At 37.9% G+C, this 15,398-nt stretch overlaps 1 protein-coding gene across 1 annotated transcript; it reads right to left on the minus strand.

Annotated features, from left to right (window-relative positions):
- Positions 1 to 543: 543 nt before the first annotated feature.
- Positions 544 to 13,198, minus strand: mdh1aa (malate dehydrogenase 1Aa, NAD (soluble)). Its single transcript, XM_048196241.1, has 9 exons — positions 13,130 to 13,198; positions 7,743 to 7,841; positions 4,640 to 4,736; positions 3,573 to 3,748; positions 3,279 to 3,401; positions 2,766 to 2,942; positions 2,054 to 2,167; positions 1,811 to 1,900; positions 544 to 975 (listed from the first exon to the last, which is right to left on the minus strand). The coding sequence occupies exons 1-9, from the start codon at positions 13,181 to 13,183 to the stop codon at positions 853 to 855; spliced, it is 1,053 nt and encodes a 350-aa protein (XP_048052198.1). The 5' UTR covers positions 13,184 to 13,198; the 3' UTR covers positions 544 to 852.
- Between the last annotated feature and the right edge of the window lie 2,200 nt (positions 13,199 to 15,398).

The raw sequence follows: 15,398 nt of genomic DNA on the forward strand, positions 1-15,398 counted from the left end.
TTGACTGCTTGTCACAGTTGACTTTTTATCTAATAATTATGACTTTCTATGTCCAGATTTTGACTCTTCATCTCATAAATATGACTTGGTATGTCATAATTACGATTCATCAAAGCATGACTGTTTTTCTATGTGGTGGAAAAGGGCTTCCATAGGTTTACCATCCATTTTGACCAATGAATTTCAATGATTTCCCAGTCCTTCTTTATGATTAGATGAGGATTTCTGAAATAATTACTTGCTAATATTTATATTCACTGTAATAATTTTCTATGACTCTCCCAGACCATTAAATAATACAGTAATAAAATTTTACTTCCAAGTTCTCCATATTATACAAGTAAACTGGCCTGACTTGCTCTACAGTGAAACAGGAGACTCTCAGACTGAAGCTCTCCTGGAGCTAATAATGGAAACATTTACACAATAATTTTGAGCTAAATATTCAAGTAGGTTATTTATATTTTGAATTTCTGTGTGTTCATAGCTAGAGATGGTATAGACATGATCTTGCATGAGAACGACATAAAAAAAAATCTGATATCCATTTTTCACATGTACTTTTATTGTTGTATGACATATGATGGTTATTTTGGTCAGGACAACCATGTGCGTAACGGTTTTAATTGGAAAGGTTCTCCTTCAGGTGTTGCCCCGGACACTCCAAGCAGAGTAAGTTACATTGCAAACGTTTCTTGTGAAGTTACACACACACGCACGCACGCATACATTAAGATACATGAATATCCACACACACACACACACGCACACGGTCAGCTGTGAATTCTACAGTCGGGGATTTGGGGCCTTTGAAGGGTCTAACTGCTGCTGTGTTGTCATGGAGTCATCAAGTCACGCTCCAAGGAAGGTGACTGCCGTGTCTCTCTCCTCAACCAGCTCAGCGGCGGTGGCGTCCATCTTAGCGCGAGAGAAATCGTTGATGGGGAGTCCGTCAACCACCTTCCAGGTCTTGTTCTGTTGAGGTCGACAAACAGAAACACACGGACATGATCAGTATTAACATATGCCTTATAAACCTTATATTTCTAAACTACTAAATGCTTTGATTTCATTTCTTTATTATTTAAAGTGCCCCTATTATGCTACTTCTAAAAGGTTCCTAATTTTGTTTTGGAGGTCTTCTACAATAGGTTTACATGCATCCAAAGTCAAATAACACTAATTTCCTCATAATACACACTGCAACATCACCTCTTTTCTCACAGAGTCTGAAACGGTTCAATAAAGACTTGGTCTCTCTAAACCCCTCCTTTCCGAGAACCTGATCTGCTCTGATTGGTCAGATGGCCCAGTCTGTTGTGATTGGCTCATTACCAAATCTGAATTTCAGCTTTGGATCTTCCTCAGCACTTGATACACAGTGATACAAACAATAATAATACAGCATCAGTTTTACCATATCAATTCAAGGCCGAGTCCTCATTGTGCAAAGTGGATTTACTTTCGCAACTCAGAAAACGGCAAATTCTCGACATTGACAACATGAGCCAAACTTATCTTAGCTACAACTAGTGTTTGAGGGTCAAAATAGACATTGTTCGAGGGCAGCCAATGAAAAGCATAGGCTGGCCTTATGCAAATTTGTTAAAAACCTACGTAGGTTCACACAAGAGTAGAATTACTGACGACTTGTCCATTTACAGTGTGCTTTGATCTTTGCAGACCTTTTACATTCACAAACAGCTATATTACACACTGCATGAAAGGTAATGTCCAAAAAAGCATAATAAGAGCACTTTAATTTGACTGTTTTTTTAGGAATTTAGAACTTTCATTGATGAAGACAAACCTTAATCTTAACAGGGAAGGAGTACATGAGGTCATCAGGAACTCCATAGGAATTACCAGAGGAGTAGACGCCCATAGACACCCACTCGCCCTGCTCAGAGACAGAATTATTTAGCATTATTAAACTCACTGACGTGGAAATATACAGGGGGAAAAAATGTTTTTTTTTTTTTATTTTTTTAAACTCTACTTTCAACCAGACACTCAGTGGATCTGTAAAGGGTTCACAGAGGTGCAAACTCACATCAGGAGTGCCGAACCAGATGTCCCTCATGTGGTCACAGATGGCTTTGGCAGCAGACATTGCGCTGGAGAGCTTCCTGGCCTTGATGACAGCTGCACCTCTCTGCTGCACCGTCTGCCGTATAGAAATTAAAAGACTTACAGATGGGTAAATTAAAGCAATAAGATACAAGAGGTCATGTGTAAAAGGTGTGGTCACATTAGAGCACTTGTCTATTATTAACAGTGCAGCCATTTATGAAGCACAGCTCACACAGAAGTCAAGCAGCTTTCTGCTGGTCAACACAGTGAATCTGACTTATTGGGGAATCTGCATGGGGAGATCTTTTACCCTTATGTGTAATTCCGGATTGCATGGATTACTATTAAATCACCTCCTGTGAAAATTTGCCAAACAAATGTGATGCCACTAACAGTGACTTTGCCTCAAATCTTTGTTGCAGGGTAATTAAATCCCCACTGAACAATAAATGTATTAACTACAACAACAACAATAATTTTAATGTTTCTAATCTAATGTAAAGTTGGATATGGGGCTGCATGATTTGAAGATAAAATCCCATTGCGATATGTCTTTATGTAATTATTAGTATCCCTAGTTGGAACTATCCATCCAGACTTTCCCCTAGAAAAAAAAAAAAAAAAAAAAAAAAAAAAAAAAAAAAAAAAAGTGACTGATAATCTCACAAAGGTGGTTCAGATGTTGGACTTACGGAGATGAAGTCACCCTTCAGCCAGCTTTCGTCATTCACAGCGTCAAAGGCTGCCAACTCCTTCCCATGGTGGTTCACGATAGCATGGTGCACATCTGGGTACTGAGTTGAGGAGTGATTTCCCCAGATAATCACATTCTTCACACTGTCAGAGGACACACCAACACGCATCGCCACCTACAGGCATGGAGGAAAACTGCAGATGAGCAAGATACCTGTGTGTGATATGTGCTAACAATGTTATCTGCAGGGAGAGCTCCTCTAAAATGGCATATGATTATCACACCTGATCTACATCAACGTCAAAGTCACTCTGATGGTCTATGAACTATTTTAGAGTACATAACTATAAATAGCTACTCTAGAACTAAGCTAGATGTGGGACACTGCCATTGAGTTGGACAATAAGAAAAGCTCAGTTACCTGCAGCTCTGGAAAGCACAAAGACTGAGTTAGAGAACTTCAATAAAGCAGAATAACAACTGAAGATGAATGAGGCAGTGGGGTTCGGACCTGAGAGCGGGCCCTGTTATGGTCCAGACGGGTCAGGCAGGAGAAGTTCTCCTTAGGAATGGACGGAGCAGATTTGGAGGCGATCAAACAGTTGGTGTTGGCTGGGTTCCCGACAACTAGCACCTATGGAAAGAAAAGAAAAAGTGAACGGCAGAACAGCAAACACCAAAAACTGGCCTGTATCGATTTATCACATTGTCATCTAATATTAAATGGCTAGAAAACTCATGAAAACTATAAATCAAGGGCACACAAAAACTAATTCAAGCTGCATTATTTGTTGCAGACTTTTACCTTGACGGTCTTCTTGGCATACTTCTCCAGTGCTTCACCTTGGGTTTTAAAAATGGCCACATTGGCCTTCAGGAGGTCCTTTCTCTCCATGCCCTCTTTCCTTGGCATAGAGCCCACCAAGATGGCAGCATCAAGGTCCTTGAAGCCCACCTCAACCTTATCGGTAGGAATCACCTCTGTGAGGAAAGAGAAACAAAAGGACACATTTAGGTCAACAAAATTCCATGGTAAGTTCATTACTGAATTTTAAAAATCATTGCATTAAAACTTTCCAGCAATTATTGCAAACTACACATAATTTTATGAAAAGATATTTATCTAAAAATAAAGAAAAATAATTGCTTTTTAAATGTTGAACTGTCTGACTTGGCCAGGACAAAAAAAAAAAAAAATTGTATATTGAATATTAAAATAAGTTATAGACTATTTTGGTTGCGCAATCAAGGGAGAAATGCATGTGACTGAATGATAAACTGCACATGCACACATTTTAGCATCATTATTGGGTAATGCAGCATCATTATGTTTGTACCTAGACTATTATTTCTCAAGAGCATGTGCTGACATTATCTCCTGACACTTTCATCTCTCATCACCATAAATCATTTATCAGGCTATCGATATTTCCTGAAGTGGCTGATTTCATTGATAATCTTCAGGATGACAGTTAGTAAAGATCCGTTTATCAGAATGGACTTCAACCAAAGCACAACGTCTGTGATACAAGTTGTTCTTTGGCCTCCTCCTCCTCCTCTCTGCCTCCCATTGTTGCGGCACCATCACGCTTCTCATTGGTCAGTGACTATCCTACAGTGTGAGCCAATAAGATCAGTCAGAGCTGGTTACACCTCCCTGCTCTTCAAACACAGCGTACCACATGCTGTTTTATGCTACTGCTGCAGATCCGTTCTGCAGAGTCATGCTTGCTCTTCTGCATTTTAATACATGCCAGATGCTGGCTATAAATAAACCAAGCTGCAGTAGAAAGAGTCACTTAAGTGTCAGATGAAAACTGTTCCATTGTGATGAGGTCCAAATTGCTTAAATCAAGAGAAGTAACCCCTCACCCCTCAGAAGAGGAAGAGCACAATCCTGCAGTTCCATGACGACCCCATCCAGCACGGGCAGCATGGGAGTGATGTCCAGAAGCACCAAGATGATTGGCTGACAGAGGAAAAGAGAAACAACATGCATGTTTCACTGCATCAGCCACAGACACAAAACATGTTCAGTATATTAAACGTGCAACATAGTATACATTTGCATTACATGCAATCATACACATTTAGTAGGACTCTTCATACATGTCTTCTTTGCATTTCGGGTTTTTTATTAGTGAGTGAGTGGCATTATAGGCGAATGCACATTTTGACAAGCGCAGCAGGAAGTATTGATAGACCAATATGGCTTAAGTTGATATATAACGCATTGCTAATATAAAACAATGTAAGCTAAGCTATTGAGATGTACACATGCAATGAAATTACACATTTTTAATGAACATTACCAAACATTTACACAATATTTACTCAAGACTTAAAATGTTAATGTAAAATGTCTGAAAACTATTTAAATACAGGCTATTGATGGCCACCATTTGGTGGCTCTCTAAAGAATAGCACCTAACAATGCCATATTTTTATATATATATATATATATATATATATATATATATATATATATATATATATATATATATATATATATATATATATATATATATATATAAAAAAAATTTTTACATTTAAATAAAGCTTGGAAGCTTGTTTATGCCCCTGAATATAGAATAAAAAATTAAAAAAAAAAAAAAAAAGGTAATTGTGACTTTTGAGTTAACATTTTCCTCAGAATTGTGAGATATAAACTCGCAATTATGAGTTATAAAGGAGTTATGAGTTTTTTCACTCAACAATTATGAGTTATATCACTCAACAGGAGCGAGCTCAATTGACAGTGGAAGGCGAGGAGACTTACACACTGTAAGAGTAAGATAATTAGTTGATTTATTGATTCATGAGGAGTTGATATTGTGTTTTAATATGTTCCTGTTCATAGACATTTTTAGATAGATGCTGAGACTTTTTAGGTCGGGTAGAACATGCGATCTCTGGCCCAGTTTGTTCGCTGGCTTCCATGGCTGCAATTCCCTACATGTGTTTTCCGCCAACTGGCAACCACGGGTGGTGAAATACTATTGGGTAAATCGGCAACGTGTGGTCTTGCATAGACCAAAATAAAAACAGAAGTTCTGACACGAAACGCACATTTCAAAGTAAAATAACTGGCTGTAGCAATAATTTTCAGAGAAACGAGTATGTGAACTCAACATGTTTAATAAATATCTGCAAACATATTGGTATTTTAATGCTTTAGTACAGTCAAAAACTTACATAGAGCACCTTTAAATGCCCTAATTGAAATAAGGCTTAATCCTGGCTTAGCCTAAGCCCTGTCTGTGAAACCGCCCCATAAACTCACAATTTGGACTTTTTCCTAGCAATTGACCCTTCGCAAAGACCCGCCCTTAGTGAAAAAAAAAAAATTGCGGAGTAAAGAGGACACTGACAACACGTCGAAAGACAAGACAGAGCAGGTTACTTATGATATTTAAAATCCCAGTTTCAAACGGTGTCATTTTTTAAGAAATTCGAACAATAAAAACCGTTTTGTGGCTCCTTTAATGTGTCGTGACAGATCGCTGTAGCGCCTCAGCTCAAGCGGCTCGTGAGTCGATCATCTCTTCCTACTAGTTAATTTATATCATCAAATAAACATGAATAAACATCAGAAGGAAGGTTGTTTCAAACGCGGAAAGACGTAAACACACCATTTTTCAAGTTCAAGTCCACCGAGGTTAATCTAATAACTCCTGACTGCTTTGTCGGACAAAACGGCGTTATGATTGGTTAGATCGCTTGTCAATCAAATTCCCGACGAAGGGTCAATTGCGAGTTTCTCACAATTCTGACTTGAATTGGAAGATAAAAACTCGCAATTGCAAAAAAAATATCAGAATTGTGAGCCGATTTTTTTTTCTCAGAACTGGACTTTATAACTCACAATTGCACAATTTTTACAATTTTGAGATATATTCTCGCAATTGTGATTTATTTTTCAGAATTGGGAGTTTATATCTCACAATTGCAAGAAAGTGTCAGAATTTAGAGATAAAGTCACAATTACATTTAGTATTTTTTTTTATTCCATGGCGGAAACAAGCTTACATATTTATATCTCAAAACATCTAGGGATATTATTGTCGTATTTTGCTGTTATTCAAATATTCATAAAGAATATTTTATTGTTATAGGCTACCTATATGATTAGGCTATTAATTATTGCATCAATTGCATTGTATTAATGGAAACATAAATATTTTCCTGTATCAGCCCGTTTCTAATTACAGGGATGCAAACAGGTAAGGTGAGAACACTGTGCGGGGCGGGGCACAGATTTTTTTTTTTTTTTTTTTTTTTTTAAGTTATTTGCTTTACATGCTCATTTGTAGTTATTTTTTATTACCCTATATGTCAAAAAATATAATTTTTCATGAAAAAAAATTAACATATTGTTGCAACATTTTACCAAAATCAACATTTGGTTAAAATCTCATGTTATAAAAGATGAAGTGCTATGCAGGATATTTAAGACAATATTGGCTGATTAGACAGCAATACTCAAATACATAAAATATTACCCATTATAGACATAGTAATTTTAAAGTAAAGAGTAAGGAAACACTGTACAGTACTTACCGAAACAACAAGTTCTTTATTTACCCTTGTAAGCCACCCCCTCCCTCCCTCCCCATAAAAAAAAAAAAAAAACTCTCATTGGATCTGTGCAAATCCCATTGGTAACCTATTTTGATCTCAAAAAGGTGAGTTCTCACTGAAATCTATGTAATTATCAGTTAAAAACAATCCCAAAATGAGTAAATATTTCAAGTGTTCCATGCATACATGCACACGACACATGCACTGCAGAAATAGTCAGAACCTTATTCTGAACATAAACAGACATGATGCATCACAGATGAAGCAAAAGAGTCGCATATTTTAATCACACATCTTATATAACACAAGAGCATGGTTTAAAATCCAGTTTGTTCCACTTGCAGTTTCCCCCCAGTGTCCCGTTACGCAATAACACAGTCCGTCTCTGTCTCACCTGATCCTTGCCGAACACATCTCCTTTAGCAATGCTGTAGAGCAGAGAATAGGCGATCTGTCCGGCTGCGCCAGTCACCAGGACACGGATCGGTTCGGCCTGCAATCAAACACAAAGTCAACAGCATGACCTATTTATGTGAACAAAGGCCTAGCGATCTGGAAAGGGTCACAAATCACATCAGAAGTTGCAGATTTGAGCATTTACCTGTTTTGTACAGTCTATGGTATTTACACATAATTGTTTCAGCGAATCCATTTCTATGTATATCCTCAGTGAATGAATGAAACGGTGATGCTCCGCACAACTCGACGCGCTGTAACGATGGTAACGTCACTGTGTGTGCGCGAGACTGTTACTTCGACGACAATTTTCACCACAAAGTATTTATAAGCTGACAAAATTGCGACAAAATAGCGCCAATGGGTACAAACGATGCCACCTCGTAATTACACCCACTCCACAAACGCGGAAATGGCAGTTAAACGCTCATGAAACGGCTTCTAAATTATTCGATATGAATCGTTACGTGGCTCGTGATCACAGATTTCAAATTAATTCAGATATCAAAACCTAAAAAAGTCTCACCCAAAAGTGTTTAAATCAAACTAGCCCGCCATGTTATACAAAAAACACTGCGAATTTGATTTATGCTGAAATATCGTGCAGGACTAAAATGGAGGGATGAAATCTCACCATGTTTGAAGTCTGATTGTGCAGGTTGAGATGTGCGCCAAAGATGTGCTGCTCTGCCACTCAGACTGAACGGAGGGTCACCTCTATTCTTGTATGGAAATGTCATATGCTTTCACAAACACAGAAACGCTGTACACTGGGATATGTAGTTGATATTGCCGCTCTCCCCCACCAACCAGCTTACGAAAGGAACTCAATTACCCATAAGAACCCGCGCTGAAGCCCTCCCATCCGACACGCCCCCTGCACTACCATATATGGAGCATAAGTCTTTAAAATCGTATAAAGGTCGAGTTTGAAACTCCCGTGTTAGGTTTGGGTCCTTGATAGGTTTATGAACACAAACATAATAGCTATTTGAAACAGATTAGTTAAGGTTATGCCTTTTACAGCTTGATAAAGAGGACATTAAAGACAAAAATTAGTCACATAGGTCTGTGTGTTTATCCTTATGTACTTCACAATAGACATTAAAGGATTAGTTCACTTTCAAATTAAAATTTCCTGATAATTCACTAACCCTCATGTCATCCAAGATGTTCATGACTTTCTTTCTTCAGCTAAAAAGAAAATAAGGTTTTTGATTAAAACATTCCAGGATTTTTCTCCGTATAGTGGACTTCAATGGAGCCCAAACGGTTGAAGGTCAAAATTACAGTTTACAGCGATCCCAGACGAGAAATAAGGGTCTTATCTAGAGAAATTAAAAATGTATACATTTTAACCATAAATGCTCATCTTGAACTCATCTATTACTGCCCTCCACAGGTCAAAGTTTGAACTAAATTGTCAGACAATATGCTAGTGCAAGTATATAACAATTAGTTCAAACTTTGACCTGTGGAGGGCAGTAATACACTTAGCAGTGTCTACACTGCTGGAATTCAAATAGAGAAGAAGAAGAGAGCTAGTTCAAGATAAGCATTTATGGGTAAAACGTATACATTTTTAATTTTTTTTAGAAAATGAGTGATGGTTTCTCTAGATAAGACCCTTATTCCTCGTCTGGGATCGCTGTAAACTGTAATTTTGACCTTCAACCATTTGGAGTCCATTGAAGTCCACTATATGGAGAAAAATCCTGGAATGTTTTCATCAAAAACCTTAATTACTTTTCAACTGAAGAAAGAAAGACATGAACATCTTAGATGACATGAAGGTGAGTAAATTATCAGGAAATTTTAATTTGAAAGTGAACTAATCCTTTAAGAGGACATTGAAGACAGTGTGTGTGTGTGTGTGTGTGTGTGTGTGTGTGTGTGTGTGTGTATGTCATATGCTAAAAATATATAAAATCCCAAAAGTTTTGGCAGGGTCACAGAAGGTTACTCAAAGCAGCTATTTCTAACTCTTTAATAATAATACATATCCTGTTCAAATGTTGACACAATATTTTCACGTTGGATCAACCTTCAGATGACATTAACAGAACAGCATTTGTAGACCTGCAGATTCCTGTGGCCTCTTATAGCTCAACTTCCATTGAAGCACAAAAGGCTTTTGGAAACATTCTCAAATCATACTGGATGACATGATCACCATGTTTTGTTCAATAGGTCAAATGCAATTTTCTCTTATGCTGTTATGCTTATAATATAATTTAATCATAAATTTCAAAATAAAAGCACTTTCAATAGTGGACTCTTATGTTGGACCCCACTGAAATATATAACTGAGCTTATTGTCATTCGGTTAGAGTGAAATCATGTTTGTGCTCTCCGGGAGTTTGTGTAAAGGATCAAAAACAAGTTCCCCCTGTCAGCACAGCCATATTTACATATACACGCATGTCATGCCAAACTAAAGACATGATTTCACTTTCACATTGAAATTCATTAACTCCACTGTCCTTAACGGAAAATGTCCTTTCTGGCTGAACAGGACACGTGTTAGAGCATGTGCATTTCCTAAAGTCAAATAGCTGTGCTTTCACTTCTGTGGTGTGCTTTTAGTGTTTTAACCCCATCAAGCCTGTATCATATGTGATACATTCATTTCTAAGTTAACAACATGATCAAAAATTTGCTAAAAAATATTTTGTACACAATCTACAACATGCCTTCTGTCACCTGATATTGCCAACTGATATTTTATACTTTTTATCAAGTATACTTTTTATCACACTGTACACCTTCAGGTTGTGGTTCAAATGTCTTTTTGTGGTGAAATCTGTACTGATTTTTATAAAATAAATGTAAGAATAACTTTTAAAATATTTCAAGATGATCAATTACTGGACTGAAACAACTTAGGTTTACTTCATTATCCATACTTCATTTTTTTTAGAAACATCATGTTAAAAATATGAGTATCAAATATGATACAAATGTTCATCATTATATTGTATTGCATTACATGTTTTACCCCACGATTAAAACTACAGAGCTTTAATCATAAAATTAAGCATTTTAATATCATCTTAAAATATTATTCAGAGATATACATTCAGAGTGACAAATTATATTTATGCATTTCATGCAAGTGTGTCTGTTATACTGTTATAAAAATCTCATTGATTTACATTACAAGCTATCAGAATTTAATCCAGAATTTCATCTCGCTTTTTGGCCAAATAAATATTTGCACCAAATTGCACAGTTTAGGCCTCTGAATAAAATTAATATATAAGTCATACAAGCATGATGTATCAAAATACTCAACAACATTTAAAAATTTGGCAATGATTTCATATGTCAGGCTTTAAAGGGTTAAACCCTGTGTTTATAAACCTTGCAAATACAGTTAACCCCAGATTGTGATGCTAAATGTAAAGGGGAGGTCAGGGCTTGTTGACACAAGCAAAAATGACAATTGATATTTTTATTTTTTTACATTTTTGCTTTGTATTTTTTTTAAGTTTTAATCTTTCAATGCTAAAAAAGCCTATAATTAAAGGGTTAGTTCACCTAAAAATGAAAATAATGTCATTTATTACTCACCCTCATGTTGTTCCACACCCGTAAGACCTTCGTTCATCTTCAGAACACAAATTAAGATATTTTTGATGAAATACGATGGCTCCGTGAGGCCTCCATAGACAGAGTACTTCCTCTCTCAAGATCCAAAAAGGTACTAAAACATATTTAAATCAGTTCATGTGAGATCAGTGGTTCTATCTTAATATTATAAAGCGACAAGAATATTTTTTGTTCGCCAAAAAAAAGAAGACTTTTTTAACAATATCTAGTGATGGCCGATTTCAAAACACTGCTTCAGAGCGTTATGAATCTTTTAAGTCGAATCAGTGATTCGGATCAGGTATCAAACCGCCAAAATGCTGAAATCACATGACTTTGGCGCTCCGATCCACTGATTTGATTCGTAAAGCTCCGAAGCTTCAAGAAGCAGTGTTATGAAATCGGCCATCACTAGATATAGTTAAAAAGTCGTTTTTTGGGGTTTTTTTGGTGCACAAAAAATATTCTCGTCGCTTTATGATATTAAGATAGAACCACTGTACTCACATGAACTTATTTAAATATGTTTTTAGTACCTTTATGGATCTTGAGAGAGGAAGTACTATTGCTGTCTGTGCAGGCCTCACGGAGCCATCGTATTTCATCAAAAATATCTTAATTTGTGTTCCGTAGATGAACGAAGGTCTTACTGGTGTGGAACGACATGAGGGCGAGTAATTAATTACATTATTTTAATTTTTGGGTGAACTAACCCTTTAACTATTTAATGTTTGGTTCCCATTGAGATCTTGAATATCATAACATATCTGCCATTACAGCATGTTGTCACAAAAAGTCAACATGTGTTAAATACGCTGTATATTTAGTATGAAGTGTGAAAACATAGAATAACCCATGATTACACTATCTCAGGATTAAAAATGACCCAGGGTAAAGTGTTAATAGCCTCTAATGGGCTTGGATCTGTTCCATGACCTCTTCTCCTTCATGTTTAATGATGCATTTTTACTATCATAGTCTCCCTCTGCATTTCACTGTTGTGATCAGCATGGGTGTGAGTGTAAAACGCAGAGCCAGCACTACATATATTTGCTCCTGTTTGGGACAGAGGCACTTCAGCCAAGTTAACATTACATAACACACCGTTAGAAGGGTGGAGCGGCCGTATGGGGATCCAGACCGGAGCGAGTGCTATCCATGGTGCTGGACTCTGCTTGCCAAAGCATCGTAAATGAATCGTCAAAGGGGTCGCTGCCCTACCGCCGTACTATAAGATTTCAAGGCGTGCATAATGAATGAGAGTGAGACTAATGCCAGTATCAACCAACCCCTACTGGAAAATCCAGCTTAGTAACTGTTTTTTAAACATTATAGCAGGTCCAAGATGGCTTTTAATTGGTCCATTGACTGGTTTACCAGATCTTAAAACTAACCTGATCACCTTAAATTGCTATGTCCTGCTATTAGTTGCTAGTCCAAGATGACCATCTTGGGCCAGGTAAAGACTAGGTTGGACTACCTTGGACCAGCTATAAACCAGCTACCACATTCCAAAACACAGCAACCATTTTAATATGGAATTTCCACTTGCACTTATAGCTTTAGAAACTATCAGATATATGGCGAATTATGCATTAGCATGCACGGCAAGGATAAATCCTTAGATAGTACTGATATTTTAACGCATACGGATTGTGTTCAAAGAAAAAACGTACGTTCATGGTGCATTCATGGTGCATCTTACGCCTCCGTTGTCAAGGAGAGGCGTCTTACCTGCGCCGAAGCCGTGCGCACCACCAAGTACATAGCCGACAACAGGGTCAACATTTTCAAGCAGTTTGTCCCTCGAAGTGTCCGATGGAGTCTGTTTTTCCCTCGGAATACAAAAGTGGGTGTTTAGGGACGCGCTGAGACGCAGAGCGGTGTTCGTAGTAACCTGAGCTCAAAGGCGCGAGACAGATATACAAGAGCCGCTTCCTACTTTTGCGCGGAGTGTTTTCACAGTCACCCTTCCACACCTAATGAGCTTTGGGAGACAAAAATAGCTCGACATCGAGTAATCTTTCCGCCATTTCTGATCACAAGGCTAAATTAAAGAGGTGGTGATAGGAGCTGCGAAATTTCGGGGTGACGTCAGTGTAGGATTGATGCTGCAACGCTGAGCTGAGTGAATAAAAACATCCCTCATGGGCTTCAGCAGGACATGCTGCGGATTTCCAGATGAGGGACACACGTTCACAGGGACGAGTGCTTTGATCATGTAACCTAAATTATAACAATGGCTAGGCATTTTATTGTGGGTTATAGATTTATTTAAATATTTATTTATTTAGCAATGCCATCAGATAGGCCGTTTCTACATTGCAGTAGATTTTCTTGTCCCTTGTGTTGTTCGCGGTCAAAAGAAATTTAACTTTTTTTATATTTATTTTAATTTTCAGTAAAATCAATGTAATATATTTTTGTTGATAATATTTTTCTTTTATATTTTGAGAGAATTTAATGTTACTAATTAATATTAATGCAATTATTATGATTTGAAGGCAGATTAGTGTCATCTGGTATGAGTAATAAAAGAAAAATATGTATACACATCCTATATAGCTCTATATAAAGAAGCTTGTAAACTCTATAGTTGTTTTTAGACATAAAAATGTACTTTTATTAGGTTGTGGATTTGGGTAGCCAAAGGTTTTGGGACACCTGCCTTTACTTTAATGACATCCCATTTTTAATCCGAAGGGTTTAATATGGAGTTGGCCCACCCTTTGCAGCTCTAACAGCTTCAACTCTTCTGGGAAGGCTTTCCACAAGGTTTAGGAGTGTGTTTATGGGAATTTTTGACCAAACTCCAAGAAGCGCATTTGTGAGGTCGGGCACTGATGTTGGCGAGAAGGCCTGGCTCACAGTCTCCGCTCTAATTCATCCCAAAGGTGTTTTATCGGGTTGAGGTCAGGAGTCTGTGCAGGCCAGTCAAGTTCCTCCACACCAAACTCACTCATCCATGTCTTTATGGACCTTGATTTGTGCACTGGTGTTTTTGGAACAGGAAGGGGCTATCCCCAAACTGTTCCCACAAAGTCGGGAGCATGAAATTGTCCAAAATGTCTTGGTATGCTGAAGCATTAAGAGTTCCTTTCACTGGAACTAAGGGGCCAAGCCCAACCCCTGAAAAACAACCCCACACCATAATCCCCCTCTACCAAACTTTACACTTGGCACAATGCAGTCAGACAAGTACCATTTTCCTGGCAACCGCCAAACCCAGACTCGTTCATCGGATTGCCAAACAGAGAAGCGTGATTCGTCACTCCAGAGAACACGGCTCCACTGCTCTAGAGTCCAGTGGTGGTGTGCTTTACACCACTGCATCCGACGATTTGCATTGCACTTGGTGATGTAAGGCTTGGATGCAGCTGCTCGGCCATAGAAACCCATTCCATGAAGCTCTCTACGCACTGTTCTTGAGCTAATCTGAAGGCCACAGGACGTTTGGAGGTCTGTAGCTATTGACTCTGCAGAAAGTTGGTGACTTCTGCGCACTGTGCGCCTCAGCATGTGCTGACCCCGTTCTGCGATTTTACGTGGCCTACCACTTCGTGGCTGAGTTGCTGTTGTTACCAATTGCTTCCACTTTGTTATGACACCACTAACAGTTGACAGTGGAATATTTAGTAGTGAGGAAATTTCACGAATGGACTTATTGCACAGGTTGCAACCTATAACGGTACCACGCTTGAATTCACTGAGCTCCTGAGAGCGACCCATTCTTTCACAAATGTTTGTAGAAGCTCTGCATGCCTAGGTGCTTGATTTTATACAGCTGTGGCCATGGAAGTGATTGGAACACCTGAATTCAATGATTTGGAGGGGTGTCCCAATACTTTTGGCAATATAGTGTATATTTAGACATTCTCAAAGACTACTTTTTGGCAAGGTTTAGATATTTTTAGTTTGAAATGTTGATTTGAAGAGTCAGTTTTTCCATTAATTTTACTATGTAAACGTAAAACGTAAAACTTTTTATGCACTTTGGCTGTTC

Source organism: Megalobrama amblycephala, linkage group LG7 (assembly GCF_018812025.1).
Source record: "Megalobrama amblycephala isolate DHTTF-2021 linkage group LG7, ASM1881202v1, whole genome shotgun sequence".
NCBI classification, from domain to species: Eukaryota; Metazoa; Chordata; class Actinopteri; order Cypriniformes; family Xenocyprididae; genus Megalobrama; species Megalobrama amblycephala.